Genomic DNA, 21,982 nt, shown 5'->3' with positions numbered 1-21,982 from the left:
TCTGTACTACCTGTCATAAGATAAATAAAATACTTTAGTCCAAAAACTTAGGTACTTACCTACAACATTCAGTTTTTAAAGTAAGTACCTAAGTAATAATAATTAAAAGATTTCTAACTGTTATAAGGATTTCCAGAAGGCCGTTTAAGGTGCTGTGTAATTTGAATCGAATGGCCTTTTGTTCCGTTTCTAAAACCGTCCGATAAAGGGAAGCCTTGTTCCAAAAAGGCATCTATAAATGTGACCGATACGTACCTAAGCAAGACAGAAATAAATTGGACTTCACGATTTATAGCCAAATGCTTTTAACTCGAAGCCTTTTGAAAATGGTAAGAATAAGCTGCAGATTTTGAACGTCTAGGTAAGATTAAACAAAAAATACTTGCAAAAATCATGAAAAATAAATATAGGTATGTATTATAAATGTGCCGCATATGTATAATGGTAAATTTTAGTAGTAACTCCAGGAGTTTAAGTAACATTGTGATTTTTTAATACTTAAGTACCTACTTATTAAATTCATAGCTTAGCGTAGCGTTGTCTTATGACACATTGCGCTATCTCTGCAGAACTCAAACCGGCTACGTTTCCGCATTGTAAGAAGTGAGAGCAATTTGTGTATTTTAACCGGTTTTGGATAAAATAAGACATAACCATGACCATACTTATAAATAAAACTAACCGTTTAGTAAACTTTAGTATATAGAGCCATGAGCGGGTTGGCCTTATAAGGTTTACGACTATAGTAAGCGCTGTAAGCCGTAGGTAACGACGTGCTTCATTACTAAGTAGTTATTATTTATGTCGCCCTTTACATCAGTTTATATCGCTGATACTGTAAACTCAGACACGCGAACCTTATAAAAATAGACGAAAAAAATATTGTTTTTATAGCCAGGTTCCTTGGAAGACTTGAATAAGAAATGAGTTTCTTTTGGTTATTTAGTAGGTATATATACTGCAAGGAGGTAGTAAAATAGTAATAAAACTAAAAAGTGTATTTATAAATTTGCTATATTTTGAGTGTCTGCTCTAAACACAACGGGATTTAAAGATATTGAGATTACAGTTCAAAAATGAGTCTTAAATATTAACAGCTTTTTAGGTGCACTGTATTCTAATACTGGTTAAAATTTTGAATTATTGGAAAGTTCTAAAGTTACGTACACTATGATTACATATTAGAATTACACTAAAACACGATTTTATATATAAATATCACAGTCAAATATTTTTAAACTACAAATTCTATTTACTAAATGAATCTAATATGGCAGTGAAATGCGTGGCTAAATCTACTTTACAAATATTTATGAATGAAACAACCTTGAGTGTGTTTAGGCTAGGATATAAAAAAGTTTTTTAGAAAAGTACAGTACCTATTTCGAATTTGTTTTTAGAATTGTTCATACGGTAAGGCTAGTCTTAACTGTTGACTAGAACGTAGGTAGGAATTAGGAGTACAAGTAGGCATTTATTAGGTAGATATTCGTTAAAAGGTACAGACACTATAATTGTTCTACAGCACTACTTGGCGCCTTTTTGTATAACTCAAAAACAATAGTAGTAGTGACATTCGAGTTCCGTCTGCATCATGGTTGGTGTTGCAACGTTGACGCGGGCGATTTTAATAGGTACATAATACTGATATAATTGCATTGCTGTCGCGATTAGATCGTCGAATCAAATTCAAAAACGGTGCAACAGCAGCAGCCGCTGCCGTGAACGTTCGAATTTAACCTTATTTTTTTTATTAAAGTGTGTTTAATGGGAATTTGAGTTATGCAATAAAGCTAGGTATATTAACAGGCTAAAAACCTACTTAACGATTACAAAATTCGTATTTTTATAAATTCTACATGTAAAATGTTGTTGGAAAAGATTATAAAGATTTCAGTTTATTTTTTGTACAAATGGATACGTCATGTATTTTTATTGCTCAGCTTTTTAACCGAAATTGATTTTAACAATCTGGACCTAGTCATTTAAAAAATAAATATTGACTTAAATACCACGTGAAATAATGATTTATTCTTCGCTTCAGCGTGTTTCCATTTAGTTTATTTGTTGTTTTCTGGACTCTGCAAAAGACAAGATAGATTACAATAAATGATACCGTAAGATTGTGAAACCGTTAGTTTATAATCTAACGTAGGTTAGGATAGTTTGTAATCTTCCTACCGTCAGTTTATAATTTAACTAGCGATATTGTAAACTGACGGGTGCTTGCAATTTCACGCTAACATGTAAGTATTATGTCATTATGTCTATACCCACCAAGGAATCGCACAGATATTACATACTTCAGAACAAATCATTAGTAGGTACTTATTATTTTTTATTCAGTTAGATTGGGGAAATAAATCACTACAAACTATAAAGATGAAAGCGAACAATGAGATTATCACACATACGAGTACAAAGTGGTACAAAATATAAGTAGTAAGTGAATAACTGTAATCGGCTTTTGATCGTTAAGTTGCTTTACTGTCACCAAGGGTTGTCGTAAATATGTTCAATTTACCTCATATGGCGGCGGCGGCAGTATGTCACACAGGTTTATTTGACAGCCTTGCTCCGAGCGCGCCACATTCGAATGTCTGCCTGTCTGAATGGGGATTTTGAAACTGTTCTCCCTCCCTAACCAGTGCCACTGCGGGTAGTCGTATTCTAAATCGGTAGCCGGGCACACTTTACTTTTGTCCTGTCTGCTTCTTGATCCAGAACGATTAGTATTACAAGACGTACAATCATCCTCCAATACATTCACATCATTATGTACATCATGCCTAGGCTCCCTGTAATCTTTCGTTGATCTACTAGAAGTACTATGGCAACAAGTAGAGCATTCTCCGTTGGAATACTGAATGCTCCCATTGCACGACCTAACAATGCTATTGTTATGAGATCGTCTTTCTGAGCAATTCCTCAGGTCTCCGATGTCGTTATTGTCCTGTGGAAAACGATACATATCGTTAGTGTAGGTAATTTTAATTCCAAGTATTGGATTAACATAGTAACAAATCGAGTGTGCACCTAATCTTATCTGTGTCAACATGTGAGTTCCCACAATGCTTATCGAGGCATACCTTGAAATTGAGTTCGGTGTAAATAGCGCTGGACGCGTACGGTTCGGGCGGCCCACGTCGCAGTCTGTCCACACTCGACGCGTCTAAGCCCTGAATGGAGTTCTGCGGTAAACAGTATTCAGGCTCCACGTTGAGTATGTTGCTCGATTGTCCCGCTGTGATAGATAATCCAACGTGATTAAATGCCTCAAGGAATCTAGGACACACTTGTTGTTGTAAATGGAAATGATAAATATCTTTCTCGTGTAGTTTCCATTGTAAAACATTAAGCAACAGGTTCCGTATAAGGTAGAATATTAATCTTAATATACTTACTATGCAAAAGACTTTGATGACAACTGCTAACTTCTAACGTCGGGTCGTTTGAAGGAGCGAATACCGCGCGGTCCCGCAGCCAGATCGTGTCTTTATTCAATAGACACTGTTGAGCCGTGACAATCGATTGACCTACAATTGGGTTCAATGTTTAAATTATTGCTGTTGATATCAACAAGTTAAGCGGCGCCGGATCGGTAAAGCGCTCCCACGATACGGGTATAAAACGAAAGAGTAAGTAGTACTTCTAAGAATAAAGGGAACTATGAAGTCGCAAGTTCGCAATGCTCAATATATGATTTTTATGGGGACTTAAATTAAATAAAGTGAATAATAAATGGCATAAGGTAATTATTTCAGCGCATTTGTGTCGATGAATTAATTAGTTACTAGTGTCAGCTTACCAGCAGACTTCTTTCTCTGTATTCCGTTGCGTCGCCTGATATAATACACGCTGAATACACCAATCACAATAATCGAAGACAGAATCAACCCGAGTGCGATGATCCATGTCTCGTGAAAGATTGTCGATATATTCGAATCTTTTGGTGGTTCAGTTCTGAAAGCAACAAAAAACTATGTAATAGGTACTAGTAGAATATTGGATAATTTATTCGTTTCGAACAATTCGCGGCGTCACTATCGAGTTTTATGGCTCTCGTAAAAGCAACATGAGGATATGGTGCAGTTTATGATTAACCTACGCGTAAAACTTAAGCTCTTGACTCATCGTAATATAGTAAAAGCAATTCACATGGCCCTTCCTGTGAACTTTACGTATGTTACCACTTGATAAACCACTTGAGAACAAACTGGGTAACCGTATTAATCTCATCGTGGCGAGATAAAACGTAAAACTAATGTTGTTTGTTGTTAAGGTTACTTGAGGTCGATGTGTCAATTTTTAAGACGGTTCAAGAGTGTTAAATTCTCAAAGGATTGGAAGTCTTATGACAAGAATTTTACTACATACATAGGTACTTTAGGTACCTACTTTCTTTTATTAGGGTCAAGTCAAGATATATAGGTGCATATTATAAACTGACCCTTTCTATTTAATAATTTGTTATTTGATACAAGAAAATTTGTTCTTGGCACAAGATCTAAAACACAAGACATTTTATTTTTTGGACGAAGACATTTTCGAGTTTCTTTATATTAAAATTCTGAAATATATTGAACCATAATAATATTCCTGAATTCAATACTTTCTGAACTTTACTAGTGATAGCGACAATAGCCATAATATATCTGGTTTTAATTATAACTTAGTAGTTGTAGTAGTACTTACTGCACGTATTGTCTCTGGGTATGTGTGGGCAGCATGTGTAGATGCGCGGGCGCGCTGAAAGGCCCGTGGCCGCGGCGTGTGACGGCAGCGGCGCGCGCACTGTAGCGCCCGCCTGCGCGCAAGGAGCTGGCCGCAGCCGCGCGCGTGCGCGCGCCTAACGACATCTGTCCTACCACCCGACCTCCAGCTGCCCCGCCAACCCGGATTTCAATCTATTTAAATAAAATTGTATCTTTGAGATCTACTGCAGAGGATTGAATTTTATTTCATGAAAGTATGACATTAGCTAACACAATATTTTTTTTACTAAATTGCAACTATAAAACCCTCCTAATCTATAAAATCACAATAAGAAGTCTGCGATAGCACTTCCGCTAGATTTAACGTCGTCATAAATTTAGATTGATTATTTACGATAATTAATTTATTGGCAATTACTTAATCAAAATGATCAAACGATTGGTGTCAGTAAGTGAAGGTGCTTGATGATTAATTATTATACTGTTGGTTGGGCAGTACATACATGCATCAGCGGGTTAGGGTGTCTGAGAAGTACTATGTACAGTCGACGTCAAAGATATGTTTACACTTTTCGTCTTATTACAAAGGAGTAAGGTGCAAAAGTGTAAACATATTTTTGACGTCGACTGTACAATATGAACAGCGTAGGTACTGCTCCGCTTACAACATTTTATTTAAGTACATGCTGCAATCGTCTATTTATACCTAATGTAGATTAGATGTTTAATTAGGTACGTAAACATACCCTATTCGGTTACGAATACCATAAAGAAGTCGTTATTTCACTATATCTTGCTTGCATTTAAATGAAATTACCATATTTGTCATAAGCGCTTAAGTCTTCAAAGAACCGCGCTTATACTATTAAATACTTGAGACACAATTTAAAATCTCCATATATTTCCTAAAACGTCGACTCATAAAATTAATAATCAATCATTAAACCAAAAAAAGCATTATAGTCTACCGACGAGTAAGCTTCCGTTTGTAATCGAATTGATTAGGAATTCCTGGTCTAACCGGCTATGTACCTAGCTGTTAAATAATTGAAATAAAGACTGTGTTTACCAGGTAGCCAGTTAGTTCTCCATTCCACGTTGCCGCAGGTGGTGGCTCCCACCGAATCCACGCCGAAGTCGCGTTTATGACCCCCGCCGTCACCGCCTGAGGAGCAGCCGACGGCACTAAAACGGTAATTACCGGTAAATTACCGTAACTCTAATGAAACAGAATAATTTATCTTTGTATCAGCTCTAAAGGCATCAGTGGAAAGTTTGTTGTAATAATTATAACCCCCGTTACAACGAAGTGGCAGGAAATATGTAATAGTAACAGATGTAATTTTACTTTGAAAATAAAGAGTATTAGGTATGCAAATAAACAACGGTTACATTGCACTGTTCTAAAATATTATAATCAAACTAAAACTTCAATTGGAAAAGGCGACAGAAAGTGGTGTGGTTTTTGTGATAATCGGCAATGTCACGATCGAACAGTCAAATTTACCAATTCGACATGTTGGCTTAATACTAATCTGTTATTTTCTTTAAATATACGTTTTGTTTGTAACATTGCTGCTACATATTTATAAAAAGTAATGTTTTGTCAAACATGTCACCTTCTGGCACTTTCTCAAGTCAAATTAGGTGCTTAAAACATTTTTAATAGTTTTAAAATAGAAATTACCATCTTCATCGGTGTATCCAGGCATTATGTTCGAAGGTTTTCCCAATAAATTCTTATAAAATGGCAACAGGAACACATCGTACTGCGTATAAGGTAAGAGTCCAGAGAGGATGTAGCTTGACGACCCGCTGTTATCAACGTCTGTTAGAGTGCCATTTGAGCATATCATGGACTGTGCGTACGATGTGTTTAATACTATGACTTCATCATCAGTAGCGTTACGCCAATTTAAGGAAGTGCTGTTATACCAAATCTTAACTCCCTCTAAATATTCATTGTAGTCGGTTAAAACCTGAAAGATAAAGGCGCATCAGTTTCCACACTGGCTTAGCTTGAAAGTCAATTGCTTATTTAGTTATCAAGGCTTTATAATTCATGTTTAAATCACACTTATTTCACAATCCGTAAACAAGCAATTAAACGAGTATGTAAGATTATCCTGCAATTAAATCTTCATAAAAGTTATTGACACTTACGTCCCACACGACTTTAAGTGAACTAGAAGATAGCGTTTCTAATCTTTTCAATACCAAGATATTCTGCTGCAGAAATTTCCTAGCTTGCAAAAGTTCATATTGCGTCATACGAGTGCCTCGTCGAAAATCATCCTTAATTTCGTCTTCCTCCGATTTTAATTCGTTGTGTCCTTTTCTCAATACAGTAAGATAAGCTTCCTGCATAGTGCTACCAGCAGAATTGACAGCTGTGCAAATAACTCTGCCACTGTGTTCAGCTTTCGCTCCATCCAAGTACAGCAAGCTTGAGTTGCTTTTCATGCATTCAGGAAATAATAATGAATCTTGGTTTCCCTCTAATATCCAAAACGTCGTTGGCGTGGGCAAGCCTTTAGCTTCGCAAGGAATGGACACCACATCGCCTTCCCATGCGGTAAGATTGGACGGTATCTGTGTGAAGTGGGGTAGCGCTAAAACAGACGGCCGGATTAAAATAGCTCTAGACATTAAATGATGCAATAAAATTTTAAATAGATAGGCTCGAGACGTATAAGTGCACACGCGTTTGATGAAGGAAGTGAATGGTGTCCTAAATACTTGCAAATAAAGCTGCATTCAAATGATCTTCTAAAGGTTTTAAGACTTAGGCAACCGCAAGCCCGTTAAAGTAAATTGGGACATAATTTATAATAAGCATCTTTTGACATCAAAGTATGTATGTATGTATGTACCTATGTAAGTATATACTCTTTATTGTACAAAACACAAATTTATGGCACAGGATAGGCAGTACAAAGGCGAACTTATCCCTTTAAGGCAAGTGTGTAGGTAGATAGGTTGTTATTGGTAAAAAAAGAAGGTTTGGTAGTTGATCATAATTTCCGACTCCCCAGCTAAGTGAGGAACACAATACTTACTGTATACTGTTAGCGTGGCACTAGCGGTGCTGGAGCCGGCATGGCTGTCGGCTCGGCACGAGTAAGTGCCCATGTCTGTTGGGGACACGTGTTCCAAACGCAACATCCCGCGCGTTACAGTCGCATGAGCGGGTAAGATGCCATCTTCCTTCACCCATGATATTTTAACATTCGAGTCGAAGCTCTGTAGAGAAAAAGTTACATTACGATTAAATTGAAGCGTAAATTTAAGATTATTATTCTTATTCTAGCCAAGATGCAAATCATTTGCAAAACAGTTCTCTCTTTCTATCACGCTTACATAATTAGCTAGCTTGGCTAGGCACCCTGATACATTTAATAATGAACCAATCATAAACTACGAAAAATGTGTACGTACTATATGTATGGGTCGACGATAAATTTCGATATTAAAACATGTTATGTATAAAAACACATAACATGCTATTGAAGTAACAATAGACAGATTTTTACCTGGCAAGTAAATTCGACAGTCTGCCCAATAAGAGCTGTAATATTACTAGGCTTAACTACGAAGTGAGGTCTCCTTAAAACTATTAATGCTGCATGTCTCGATTGCCTCTCGCCGGCTATGTTGGACGCCACACATCTGTACAGCCCGCTGTCGGTTGGCAGGGTTTCTAATATTTTTAAACTACCACTTTCCGTTACTGTCACCCTAAAACAATTATTAAAAATTAAATACCTACTAAAGCGTACCAACTTACATACCTTATATAATTATAAATTGTTAGAATAATTAATTTACTAATGCATGGTTTCAAAGCATTGCACACAGCTATATTTAAATCGCATATCAAGTAGCATTTAATACCTTCCGTTGACTTCCACGTCGTATAAATTCCCATCTTTCAGCCAATGCACAGACGGCTCTGGAACTCCTTTAGGGGGAGAACATTCCAGTACCGCTGGCTCGCCGGCTGCTACGTGCACGTCTCTAGGTTCCACTCGAAAGTCGTCACGAATCACTGAAAATACCTACTTTTTAGAATCCTGCCTAATTAAAAAATGTTCTTCATTCAATATCAAACCCACGAGACGAAGCGTTAAGGCTCAACTTACCAGCAACATTGAGAGAAGCATTGCGACTGACAGCCTCGCCTGCCAGGTTCCGTGCCACGCACCAATACACTCCCTCATCGCTTTCCTTCTTGCCTCGATTTACTCTAAGAAGGAAATATATCTGACCTGTATAATTTGTTGAGTAGAAATACTACCTACGATATACTTACAATAAAAAAGCAAAACAATATCTAAAATAAATATAGTGAACAAGTATTTATATAGGGAGGGAACTAGTAATAAGGGGAGTTTTTGTGGAAAAGTAAATTATTTGCACATTCCCTAATTGTATTGACCCAAACCAAACAAACAGATGCGTATTAATTTACAAAGTTTACTTAGTGCAACAAAAACGTCAAAAGTTCCTTCCACTTACAAGAGGCGATTTTCGATAGTTTACTATAAGTAGTTAGGTTATATCGCTTGTTTGAGTAGGACACATTTACAGCATGACTTGCAAACACAGAGAACATTTTGCTTGCGTGAAATGATGTTTAACCATTGATTTTGAAATCAAACAAGACTAAATACACCAGACCAATGGAAAATTGTATTGTACATATATGTCGTGACCAGATCATAGCTTTTAATAATTTCACGAAATGCCATTTTAGAATTGATTACTTCATGATATGGTTAGATTAGGTTTGCCTTTTTCATGAAATGACATGAAAAGATTGTCACAACATAAAAAGATCATTTTAAGATCTTGCCACGACATAACAAACAATACTTGCATTGCTAATAACAAAAGTCTTAGGCACCTACCTCAGAAATAGTAGTCCGTCTTCTAATAGCACTCTATGACCATCTTCAGCCGGCGGCAGTGGGATGCCATCCTTGAACCATTGGACTAGAGGTTTCGGTCTTCCTTCCACCACGCATCTTAGCGTAGCGGGCTCGCTGCGGCCCGAGACAGTGTTTGAAGGGTGCTCCTTGATGCGGGGTGCACGGTTTTGAGCTAGGAAAAAATGATAACGAGGTAAAAAAAAATATTTAAAAATACATATTATTATTTATTGTTCAATATTGTTAATATTGTTATTCGTTCCGTATTGATAGATAGATTTTTCTTTATTTTTATGATTTCTTAATTCATACTTCATTTAAAGGCATAGCATGTGAATTAAACATTTGGAAACATCATGATGTAGGAAAAACCATTTTAAGGCAAAAAAATGAATTCTGGTGTTTAATTTTACAATTCCCAAAACCACATTAAGACACAAGTTATTTCAAAGAAAAAGGATATGAACACATAATATTTTTATAACGTATACGATAATGAGCTAGAAAGCATCCAATAAAGCTCATTCAAAATCTTACATTGTATGTAAAGTAGAAAAGCCGGACAAGTGCGAGTCGGACTCGCCCCTCGAGGGTTCCGTACATTCAATTTTTTTTTATTTTTACAAATTTATAGTTTTGACATTTTTCCTAGTATTTGTAGACGATATTACTCGCCAAATTTCATAGTTCTAGGTCAACGGGAAGTACCCTATAAATTTTGATTCCCTTGAGAGTCGAAATAAACGTTTTTACGGGATAAGCGGCCGTATACATTTTTTTTACGTTAACTAAGAAGTTCGATTTTTTTCACAGTTTCAAGGGACTGTAAACCTGAGTATATGGTTTTAATTTCAACTCGATACCTCTACGCGTTCACAAGATAAACGGAGACGGACAACAAAGTGACCCTATAAGGGTTCCGTTTTTTCCTTTTGAGGTACGAAACCCTAAAAACGCCTCAAAACAAATATAATATATATTAAGTAAATTTGAAATCAAAAGATCAAGATCCAGAAGAAAAAGAAGAAGATAAAACCGGGGTAACATGTTCGGATTTCGTTTTACGACGGTAACATCGTGTTATAGTTAAGTTTGAATACAAAAAGCCTACGCATAAACCTAACTCCTCCTTTTCGTTGATGTTATCTCTCGGATGACGTTCATGTATTTGGAGATGACCCTATTGTTCGAACATTATGGCATTCGTTCGAAAGGTCACTAAAACTCGACAACGTGGATTCCAATAAGTGATATTCTGAGAAACATTCCTTGTTTAAGTGCACGATGGCTGTGTGCAACATGCAACAAGTACAACATTATGGTTAGGTTAGATTAATTAAGTAGGTTAATCTGGTTAAATATCCAATACATATTTGATGGTGGTTGGTACCTGCTCCCATCGTTGTTAAATGTACAGTAACGAAAAATAACATTCTGCATTGTGTATTAACAGAACGAATGTGCTCGCAATGAACAGAACGAAAACTCAGTTGATGACCAATGGAGCAAAACACAGGGTCACGGTAGATGGGCAGGAGATACAGTATGTTGATGAGTACATTTACTTGGGCCAGATAGCCTCCTTCGAAAACAGGCAAACCATAGAGGTCAATAGACGTATTGACAACGCCTGGAAGAGCTTCTGGTCCATGAAGGCGCTACTGAAGGGTGACCTTCCCCTGTGTCTCAAGCGCAAACTCATCGACATGTGTATCCTGCCTATCCTAACCTACGGTGCTCAGACATGGTCATTGACTGAGGCTTTAAAGTCCAAACTTAAGGTTTGCCAGCGAGCGATGGAGCGCAGTATACTGGGTGTTCGCAGGACTGATAGAATCAGAAACACGGAACTGCGCTCCAGAACTCGAGTTGTAGATGTAGGTGTTAAGACCGCTAAGCTTAAGTGGGGCTGGGCTGGACATGTCTGCCGCATGCACCCTGAAAGGTGGGCCAAAATGGTTACGGAGTGGGACCCACGGAACACCATAGATAGTGCTGGCCGGAGTGCAGGTAGACCGAAAAGGAGATGGCGTGACGACTTGGACGCATTTTATCCGGATTGGCGGGAAACCACAAAAGACAGGGTTGAGTGGAGGAAGCGAGGGGAGGCCTTTGCCCAGCAGTGGGACACTTAACCAGGCTAATAAAAAAAAATGTGTATTAATTGCAAAAAAGAATAACCTACCTAAGTACTTGTTATAATACATCTTTAATATTGTATCTGTATTTTGTTAGGTACTCTTATTTTCGGCTTAAGTAAATTGCGCTTAGCCACAAAATATACTTGGATATCTTCATAACCTCCCACAGACAAACTAAAAAGTGTTGTGGTTACTGAAATAAAGTTGGTCAAACCAATTTGTCAGTCCGTAAGAACCAGGAAAACTATACTCATCCTTTTCTTTTGGGTGCTAGTACTAGTGTAAGACAAAGATAGTATGATTCTCTGTGTCTATGATTGAAATGAGACAGTCCTTTGACAAACTTTATCTCGACTTAGCCGCTTTGACACCGCGTTTAGATTAAGCGCAGATAACGCCAGGTGTATTGTTAATAACTTGTGATTTATTTTTTGTGACCCTCGAAGCGCGGTAGTTCCTTTATTAATACTTGTCAGTGTCACTGATAACCCTTACAATGCTGCTATCTTGACGTGTTTGTCTTTTTGTATAATATACGAGGGTACGCCTGATTGTGAAGTTTTATGTAGAAACATAAATATGGGACTTTATTTCAATATATATTTTTATTATAATAATTATAACAGTTGTAATAAACTCTTCACCTTTCTGAACATTTAAAACAGAGCCAATACACGAAATATCATTTAAGTACTGCAAATAATTATTAATGCGGTTTAGCCACCAGTTTAGCAATTGCCTTATTTATTCTTTATTACCTTACCTATCAAGTTACAAGTTAATAAATGCATAATATTATTTATTTTATTGGGGGAATTATACATGGGAAAGAAATAGTTTCTTTCCTAGAATAGCTACTAATGTATCTTAATAAATTTCAAAGCTGGTGGTAATTCTTATTCATTTATTCATAAAACAATTTTACATTGTGTTTGAATTATGTTATAAATAACTTAAAACTACAAGAACAACAACAACAACAAACAAACATGCAGCTAATATTAAAATTAAAACATAAAAACACACAAAATTAGTAAAATGGGAATAGGGTATTTGACCACTAGTCAAATACACTAAGTAGGTAGGTACCTGCGTACCTAGTAATATTAAATGTTTTTTATGTGACGAATTTTGGACAAAAACAGCTCAAATATATAAAATACACACAGTAGTCCGAGAATTATCGTTTCTAAATATAAATAAATAAGGCACCCTTAATCTGCTTCCGTTTGTTTGATAACGTAATCATGGCAAAGTTATTTTTTATAAACTACATATACTTATACCTACATAGATAGCTTGGCAGGGTTATTTCCTACTTGGGAAAACAAATCCAAGAGAATTTTCTATAAGTTACCAATTTTACGAGTTTCGTAAAGAACACTAAAAACTTAATTTAACATACTTGGTGCTCGTAAAATTTAGCAGTTGTCTAAGTATGACGATATCACTATTGGACTAAACTTAGAATTAAATTTATAACCTATGCAAAAATTTTCGACCAAAGTTTATAGGTTTAGAGGGTTTCTAACATTCTTCGTCGCAGATGGCAGCAAATTACTTTACAACACTTAATAAATCCCATACAAACTTAAAAAAAACTTCGTTTGAATGTCCACACGTGTCTTTGACTACGGTCGATTTGTTAAAATGACGCCGACTCCTTATCGGGGAAACATGTGTTAATGTTATATTACAAAAAATGCAACAGGAAAATTCACTTTGGGATGTAAAACGACATATTGCAGGCACTCGTATATACTTCGGACTACACTTCGGATCTTAAACAAATTCTTTCAAAACATTATTGACGTTGCTTTAAAATATTTTTCCGTACAGTTCATTATCCCTTTTTAGGGAATGTAATTATGAAAAGATAATAATTACTTAAATATGCTTTCCTTATCTTACATTCAAAAATTGTTATAGGAATTGAAACAATCTTTTTATTTATTTTTACTAGTACTAGATGTCTACTTAGTTCATACTTGACCCTCCATTTTCAAATTAAGACCTGCGTCTGTCAGTTTTTGATGTTATGGTACATATAGATTAGGTGGATCAATTAAAACTTTGAATAGGTTATTAACTGTTGGCTAAATAACAAATTATATTCGGTGTAAATAGTAACAGCCGAGTTCAAAATTTTTTGAACCGGGTTAATAACGCAGTTTTAAAGTTTATTTCTAAATGTACTGTGGTTTTTACTTATTACGAAAGTGTAACAGGTCGGCTTGACATTAAGGTGGAAGCCCCGGTGGACATATATGGCCAGCGGGTATTTTGACCTTCCTTTTACAGCCAAGACTACTTGACCAATATTTGATAACACGGTTTGACAAGTTGAACGAGAGTCAATGCACCTTGAACTCATGCTAAATTAATTCAACTGATATTGATTTTGAATATCCATGGCATGTCTACTTAATTATTGCGTTCCTGCTGCTATTGACAAGAAAATATTAAATGGCGGTCGCTTCGGATACTTATCCCAATCTAGACGCAATCCAGAATAGGTTTATTACATTGGTATCCCTTATTTCCTTACCTGGATTTCCTGCCAATTTACGTAATTATAGAGTCAACTAATTCTATGCGAAGTAAGTAAATATGTATAACGTAAACCATAACCGAAATACATTGAGTTATAATCAGTGAATCGGTGTTTTGGATTCCACTCCGTGTGAATGACCTCAATAATTGCTTATTTAGTATCGTATAATACCTACATTTAAATATCTTTTTTTTTTCGAACCGTATAATCGGTATCGTAGCGATACCATTAAAAAAAATCTTAAACCTAAGTGTAGAACAAACTGAATTAAGTAGGTACATAGTTAAGATTTATGTTACAGTTAGTGTTTGTATTATATTTTTATTGCAGATATATTAAGAGCGACTTAAAAGCAATACTGTAATATTATGTATAGGTAGAGCACGACACTCTAATAGTTTAATATTCCTATCATGTTATAAATATTTTAATTATATTTCAATGTGCGAAATTCTCAGTATGATCGGTAGGTAGGTATTATACATATACTCATAAATTCGCGCGTAGAAACGATACCGCCCACCTACTTTCAATCACCCGACTACCAGTCATCAAACTAATGTAAGCACGTAAGCAATTTCAAATTCAATTTGTTTTGCATCACAAAAAAGTTGTGTGTAGTAACGGAACACTAAAAAGTGACAAATTAGGTAGTGAAATGTGTCAGTGAAATAAGTAAATAAATAATACAAATAAGAAGAACAATCGCCTAAATACAAAAGTGAATGTTATAACTACCCGAAAATGTACAAATTGTTTGTTTACTTTTATTTAAATACCTAAAGATAATGACTCGAGTAAGCGAATGACAGAGAATTTGACATACCCAGTCCAAAGCAACAAATGGTAATAATCTACTGCTTTACAACAGTTAAACCAAGAAAAGTCTGCAACTAATTTGATAGCATTCTCAGTGCAAATGTTATCTATCTATACGTCATAATTTCATACAAGTTTGACGTTTAAAACAACACTTGCACTGCGTATGCTATCAAAATCGTTACAGACTTGTCTTGGACTCTATGAATTCATGCTAAAAGCAACGCGCCTAAACTAGAAAGTTTATATGGAAGAACCTTTTGAACTTTAATTTCTGATGTTACATGTCTTGAGGTTACTTTCCATATTTCGCTAAACATTGAAAATTTTGATTACCTACCTCCAATAATGATTAGGTACCTACAATCAAAAAGAATAGATAGTATAGAGGGGTCCTGTCATTGTAAATTTTGTAGTCACTGTAAATTTACTGCCATCTATCGACACACGACTAAAACTCAAAATGAAAACGTATAGAGTTATCAAAACATGTATATATATGGATAAATGATTTTATTATTTTTATATAATTTTGATCCATGTTCATTCACTGATATCTATGTGTTAAAATTGTTAAATATGAAACGGTGTCGTCACGCCATCTAGCCGAGGATAGGCTAAAGGTGTGTGCGCCATCTATTCGAGAATGACTTTTGCTTCAATTCCGAGGCACGTTTTTTCCTTAGACTTTATTCGTCTTATACGAAGTTACATATGTCTTTGCTACAATTAATGAATGAATGTTATCAATGTGCATACCTACATATTATTATAGGTATAGGTATAGGTATGTAGGTATTTAACCAATGCTTTTAATTCGGATTACAACAACAGTAGCCGTTTCATTTTTACCAATTTAACGCAAGCGTTAACACTAATTAAAACGAACGTTAAATAATAAAAACGTACCATTGTGTTGTTAACGCACACTATGAAACTACATTTTGTTAATTGGTTCCATGGTACTTTAATTATGAACTGAATGTAGTAACTGTCTAATAGAAACAACCTAAACGGCGGTGTAACAACATGGATCTATTTCCACTTGTAGGTATGATCACAGCTTAGGTTTGTAATTTAGAATTTTGTTACATAATATCATTTTCAGGATAAAGACAAATTACTAGTAGGTATAACAAAATAAGTAGATATTATTAAACACGTTTCATAGATATTGTATGGTAGTACCGTATACCACCACAACAGTAGGTATTAATTCTTTTTTTTTTCTTAGCCTATTTGAGTGTTTCACTGCTGGGCAAAGGCCACTCCCCTGGTTCTCCATAACTTCCGATTTTATGCTTCCTCCGGCCAGTTGTTGTTATTATAATAAACCGGACAAGTGCGAGTCGGACTCGCCCACCGAGGTTTCCGTTATTTTTTAATTATTTGTATTTTTTTACATAATATATTTATAATTTTTAGATTTTTCCCTGTAATGTCCGTCTGCCTGTCCCTCCCTTTATGTCATGAACGCGTGGAGGTGTCGAGTTGAAATTAAAAAAATCGAAATTTTGTGTATAATAAAATAGACCCCTTAATTTTAATAAGAGGATGTGAATTAGACATGGATCTGAACTGTCAGTGTCAATCAATGTTTGGGTATTATGGCTCCATCGATAAACTGTCAGTGTCAAAAGTGACATTTCTTCAATCAAAAACGTCACTTTTGACACTGACAGATCCGATGATCCATCTAATCCAGGTCGAATTCATATCCTATAGTTAAAATTAGAATACGCCTGTTCGGTGCGATTCGGAAAATTAATTAGAGATTCACTAGATATGAAATAGTAAAGATATGTGACGTTCTACGGCAAAAGGTACCTTATGGTGGCTGGCGCTTACGCTATTGCGGCGCTATGCGCTAACCGCCATAACTGGCCATAAGGTACCTTTACCCGTGGGACGTCACTTATCTTTACTATTTAATATCTAGTGAATCTCTAATTCATTTCCCGAATCGCGCCGTGTGATAAAATACGCACATTTCCCCTAGAGTGTACAATAACAACACAGCTTAGCTTTACTTTTTATTTGTTATATTATGTAGGATCTCAGAGTTCAAGCCCTAATGCGTGAAATGTTTGTAAAGTCCATTTTAAGGTTCCAACAAAAACGGCACCGACTCCGTCGGCTCTAACTTAAACGAAGCTGTTTCTTGAAACTTTACTCCATAAACTACCAACTCTTTGTTTCTCGAGCTCGACCTAAGCAAACTTTTAATGTAAACCCATATTTCTCAGCGTCACCGAAATAATAAATCAAAATTCAAATAAAACTTTATTTACCATTGGTTCCGTTCAGTCCAATCAAAAGCAAATGCACAAGTACAAAGAACACGAATTGGTTTCTTCCATTTATAGTGTTATCGCACTCATTAGCACCAACATCCACCATACTGCCACTGAATTACACTTAATTTTCATACCATCGATTAAATTTACATGTTTATTATTACACTGGTAACACTATTATCATCCGCATAGGTAGGTACTGTATTAATCGTTACTTTTTATTCCAATAGGATTCCAATTTCAAATTCGAAAAGTTCGGTAAACAGACGCGGCATCGCGTTCGAACGCGGCGAACAGTCGTTGACGCGACCAGCCAGTTACAAGTCTTGCGCCGTACTATCGGCCTCCCTCCCTAGTTCGGCCATCCCATCTCTGTTTACTCTCTCCTAAATGGGGGGATACAAAGGCGCCAGCCGATGGTCTTTCATGAACTAATTCCACTCATCAGAAGGAAAACTAAATTCATTAATGCATGGTAGATGGTTTCGGAACATCAGAATCGATATTGGTCTCTCTCATGCTACTGAAATAAGGACGACCTTATAGACCTTATAGATAGACGAGATAGGAAATCACGAGATTTCTTTATAATTCCTTTATACTTGATTTGACTGAAGTAGGAAGGTAAATTAAATATATGTAGACATTTTCAAACTTGTGTCTGGATGAAAACTTTAAATAGATTTAATGGTTTAGGGGGCAATAAAATTTAAAAAATATTGATTTATTTAAGGAATAATAGGTAATTTTTCATTTCAGCATCAGTGGTCTGCAGTATAAAAAAATATATATTCATATCCTACAAGAGGATCAGATCGAATATGATAATGAGCGGAGTATTTTGTATACCACAAATTAATTCTAAACGCTGTGTCAAAATGTCTATTCAATGTGAATAGAAAACGGTACCAAAAAAAGTAACCCTTAAATTCAATAGAGAATCCGAAAAAGGAAATGAAATAAAATACGGCTTATTCGACGCATTTGTCGAGTTAGCGCATGCACACCGGGCGGGCGCCGACAAAGGCCAAATAACGAATAAAAAACGTTCTAATTTCAAACCGGTCACCCCTCCCGGCGCACGCGCATCCCTAGCAGTTATGCTTTATGCTGAAGAGGTCATTCGCAGCTTGCACAATAACGCATGAGGGGAAACTAATAACAGGACGTGTGATTTGGTTCTAAATTTGCGAGGCAATCTTATGAGCGTATCATTTGTAGACCACATATAATATTATTCCTTTACAAGTAAAAAAATTTTTTACAAATAGACCATTTTTAAAAGAATTGTACATAGGTAGATACATTGTTTGCTTTATTGGGGCAGCTTTATCTTTGTAAAAGCGGTAATCCACTATCCTTCTTATTATACCTCCAATCATAGTTATAATGAACTGCATAATTGCATAAAAGTAATGATCCGGAACAATCGGTATAAGCAGGAACGTGCAAATTTCTAAAATAATTACTAGTGGCTCTATCAGGTTTGTTATTATACCTTAAGCTCCCAATTCTTAAGTCCCGCCATTTTGAAAGATAACGAAGAAGAACAATCTAAAACAGCTAGCTCGCACTTCGTGTTCGCTTGGTCAATAAAGTCGGATCTACTTCATTTTGTGGAAATGAAGTCCGTTAAAAATAGTTTTATATTGTAAATAAAAACCATAATAAAACAGACCTGTGTTAAAAATGGTTTACATTCAATATTCTAGAATATTAGGCTTTTAATTTTTAATGCTCGAAATATAATTAAGCTTCTTTCTTCAAAATAAACATATGATATAAGTAATAGACAAGAATTTTATAATGATAAATATCATACCTATACCTATGATATTTATAACTAATAGGCAAGAATCGTACAAGGTTTTCATATATGAAAGGATTAATGAGCACACAATAAATAACTGAAATGCAAAAAGCTCTAAAAAGGCGTAAATGTATCACACGCTATAACTCAGCCTTAAATTACGATAGGTACTAAGTATGCTAATGTAAAAACCTCCGGTATTAAGTTGAAACTTCAAAGCTAAGTGGTCGACAGCATTCCTCGGTTTAATTTACACAATCTTATCAAAATCCGTTGATTGGTCCCTAGTGAGGCAAATTACTTAAGACATAAAATTTTCGAATGTGACGGAATTATTGGGACATTCGATTTACATTTTGAAAGGACTCAAAGTCAGCCCGTCGAGATTAAAAGATAATGGCGTCAAGTCGTATCGAAATAAAGGGAATGACAAGGCTAATGGAGCGGTCCTCGCTGCAGCGTTTCTCTTTAATTAACCGTATCTGTTAATTGCCAGACTGGTCACCGATCAGAACCCGTAGTATGAATATTACGTAGCCTTAATTCTACATTAGTATGTAAATAATAGTATTAGTGTCGGCAATCATAACTTCGAAGAAATTGTATATTCAAGATTTCAACATTGTTAAATGATAATTGGGAATATTCAAATTAAATATTCTTCAAAGAACAGTAAAGATTGCAGTCTACAGCAATAAACGACATCCGAAATGATACAGATTCCGAATTCATCCTGTCTCTGACTAAAATGATTATGCGACAATGTAAATATCAAATTGTTACACAAATAGCTTACATTTTGTTCGAATTGTAGTATTAAGGAAATTCAGTGCATATGTAATCAGTGTGGAAAAAGTAGTAGCCACACGGATGTCGTCTATGCACTACGTGCCTATACTAGCAATTGAGAAAACTTGCCCAATATACATGGAGCTTACGAGTCACAAAGAGTACCTTATTGAGATCCTATCCATGTATCTAATAAGAGCGGTGAGGGAGGTCATGTGAAACTAGTTCAGCTTAATATTTTATAACCCGTGCTACGCTGTTGGGTCTATAAAATGAACCAAACTTTGCATAAGTAAATAGTAACTGAGTAAGCAGAAACAGTTTTCTAACCTTGTTCGATTTTAGCTTTTTGAAACGCATTCATTTAAACGTGACTAGCCTATGATATTGGAATACTATGTATTTTTGCTTCACTCTATATTTGTGAAAATGGCTTTGTCAGTATTGTTTCCCAGGATTGAGTTTCCGGGAACTGTTTGGTGGTCGTGTCAGTCGGCGTTTATCCGCAGTGTGGACAGTGTCTTCTGTTATAACACGCCACATTAATACATCACTCATATAGGTACGTAGAAATTCCAAATATGGTTTTCATGGAACGCATCAAGTGTTCTATTCTCTCAACGCTAAAACATTCTTCTTCAATTTATTGTGTACAACGTAGCTGTCGCTCAAAAAGAAATAAAATGTGTAAAAACAGAATTCAATTAAGAATTCACTTATTGAATGGATGTTTTAATAAGCTTTATTAACTTTACTCGTACTAACAAACATTGTAATAAAAACATTAATTTTGTATTTAACTAGGTACTTACTTTTATTGTGTGTTGTGTTAATCCATTTAAACTTTTCAAGGATGAATATCTCTATATTAACTTACCTTATATTAAAACCTCTCGATATTGGGCCTCGCTTCTTAATCTGTAGCCAAGATTTTGGAGGAAAATACAGTCAGCATTAAAAGCTTCAAATATCTTTATTCAAACTCATTGACACATTAAAATGTCCGATTTAAAATGAGTTGGTAAAATGTGAAAATTACCTAATAAAATAGCCCAAATGTTAATTGTATGCTATTCAAAAAATATTTTAAAACTTAGAAACATTTTAATTAAAAAAAACATAATTTAATGATAATTCTAAAAGTTTTTGATATTTCGTTTTAAATTCGGTTTCTGTCAAAACACGACCCAGCGTCTCGCTCGCTCGCTACCGGTATCTAAGCCATCGCGTCGCCTATTGATTGATGAGCAGACAACTGCCGTGTTTTGCATTCAGCTATTTACGGGCATTTCCTCCGCTTAACCCGACTGTCGTGATTAATGGCTCCCGCTACCACCTATTACGCGGTAGAGATCGACTGATACTAAACATTTTCATCGATACCGAATTTGGCTTCTGTTCTAGCTGTTTGAAATTCATGGCTATTGTTTGTTGTGGAACTTTCTGTTAATTTTCAAAGCATAGGTATTTAAATATGTGTCTACTGAGGTAAAATAAAATAGTGCAAAGTGTGAGTACTTAATAAATATCAGTTATTCCTACAACATTAAATTGCAAAACCTATTAATGTATTTTTTTACATAGTTAAAGGAAAATACATATAAGGGTATCACTTTATAGCCATAGTAAGAACCGAAACTGAAACCAGTTATCTTTGTGCAGCTCTATTTTTGTCGCTGAATCGACTCGATGGTTGTACGCTTCAGTTCAGACGTGGACAGCGATGTATTAAGCTCGATTGTGAAGCCAACTTAGAAGCTCTACTGACATAAAAGGCGAACACTTTCTGGCATATTATGTTGTGTCTTTTTAGGGTTCCGTAACCGAAAGCCACGCATGAGCGTGTTTTGATTTAGTGAATAATTGCTCTGAAGGGCCAAAAACATATGGCTCGGGTCTTAACTTTTGAACCAGGCGAGGCGTGAG

General features: G+C 35.6%; 1 protein-coding gene across 1 annotated transcript; it reads right to left on the bottom strand.

Annotated features, from left to right (window-relative positions):
• Window positions 1–998: 998 nt before the first annotated feature.
• LOC134804731 (protogenin-like) lies at window positions 999–17,826 on the bottom strand. Its single transcript, XM_063777932.1, has 15 exons — window positions 17,452–17,826; window positions 9,626–9,818; window positions 8,858–8,961; window positions 8,610–8,763; window positions 8,249–8,453; window positions 7,775–7,958; window positions 6,879–7,327; window positions 6,403–6,694; window positions 5,785–5,900; window positions 4,696–4,907; window positions 3,809–3,963; window positions 3,405–3,536; window positions 3,090–3,244; window positions 2,525–2,953; window positions 999–2,081 (listed from the first exon to the last, which is right to left on the bottom strand). Exons 1-15 carry the CDS (start codon window positions 17,558–17,560, stop codon window positions 2,061–2,063), a joined length of 2,910 nt encoding a protein of 969 aa, XP_063634002.1. The 5' UTR covers window positions 17,561–17,826; the 3' UTR covers window positions 999–2,060.
• Between the last annotated feature and the right edge of the window lie 4,156 nt (window positions 17,827–21,982).

Source organism: Cydia splendana, chromosome 2, assembly GCF_910591565.1.
Source record: "Cydia splendana chromosome 2, ilCydSple1.2, whole genome shotgun sequence".
Lineage (NCBI taxonomy): Eukaryota > Metazoa > Arthropoda > Insecta > Lepidoptera > Tortricidae > Cydia > Cydia splendana.
This window is presented reverse-complemented; position numbering and strand designations above follow the sequence as displayed.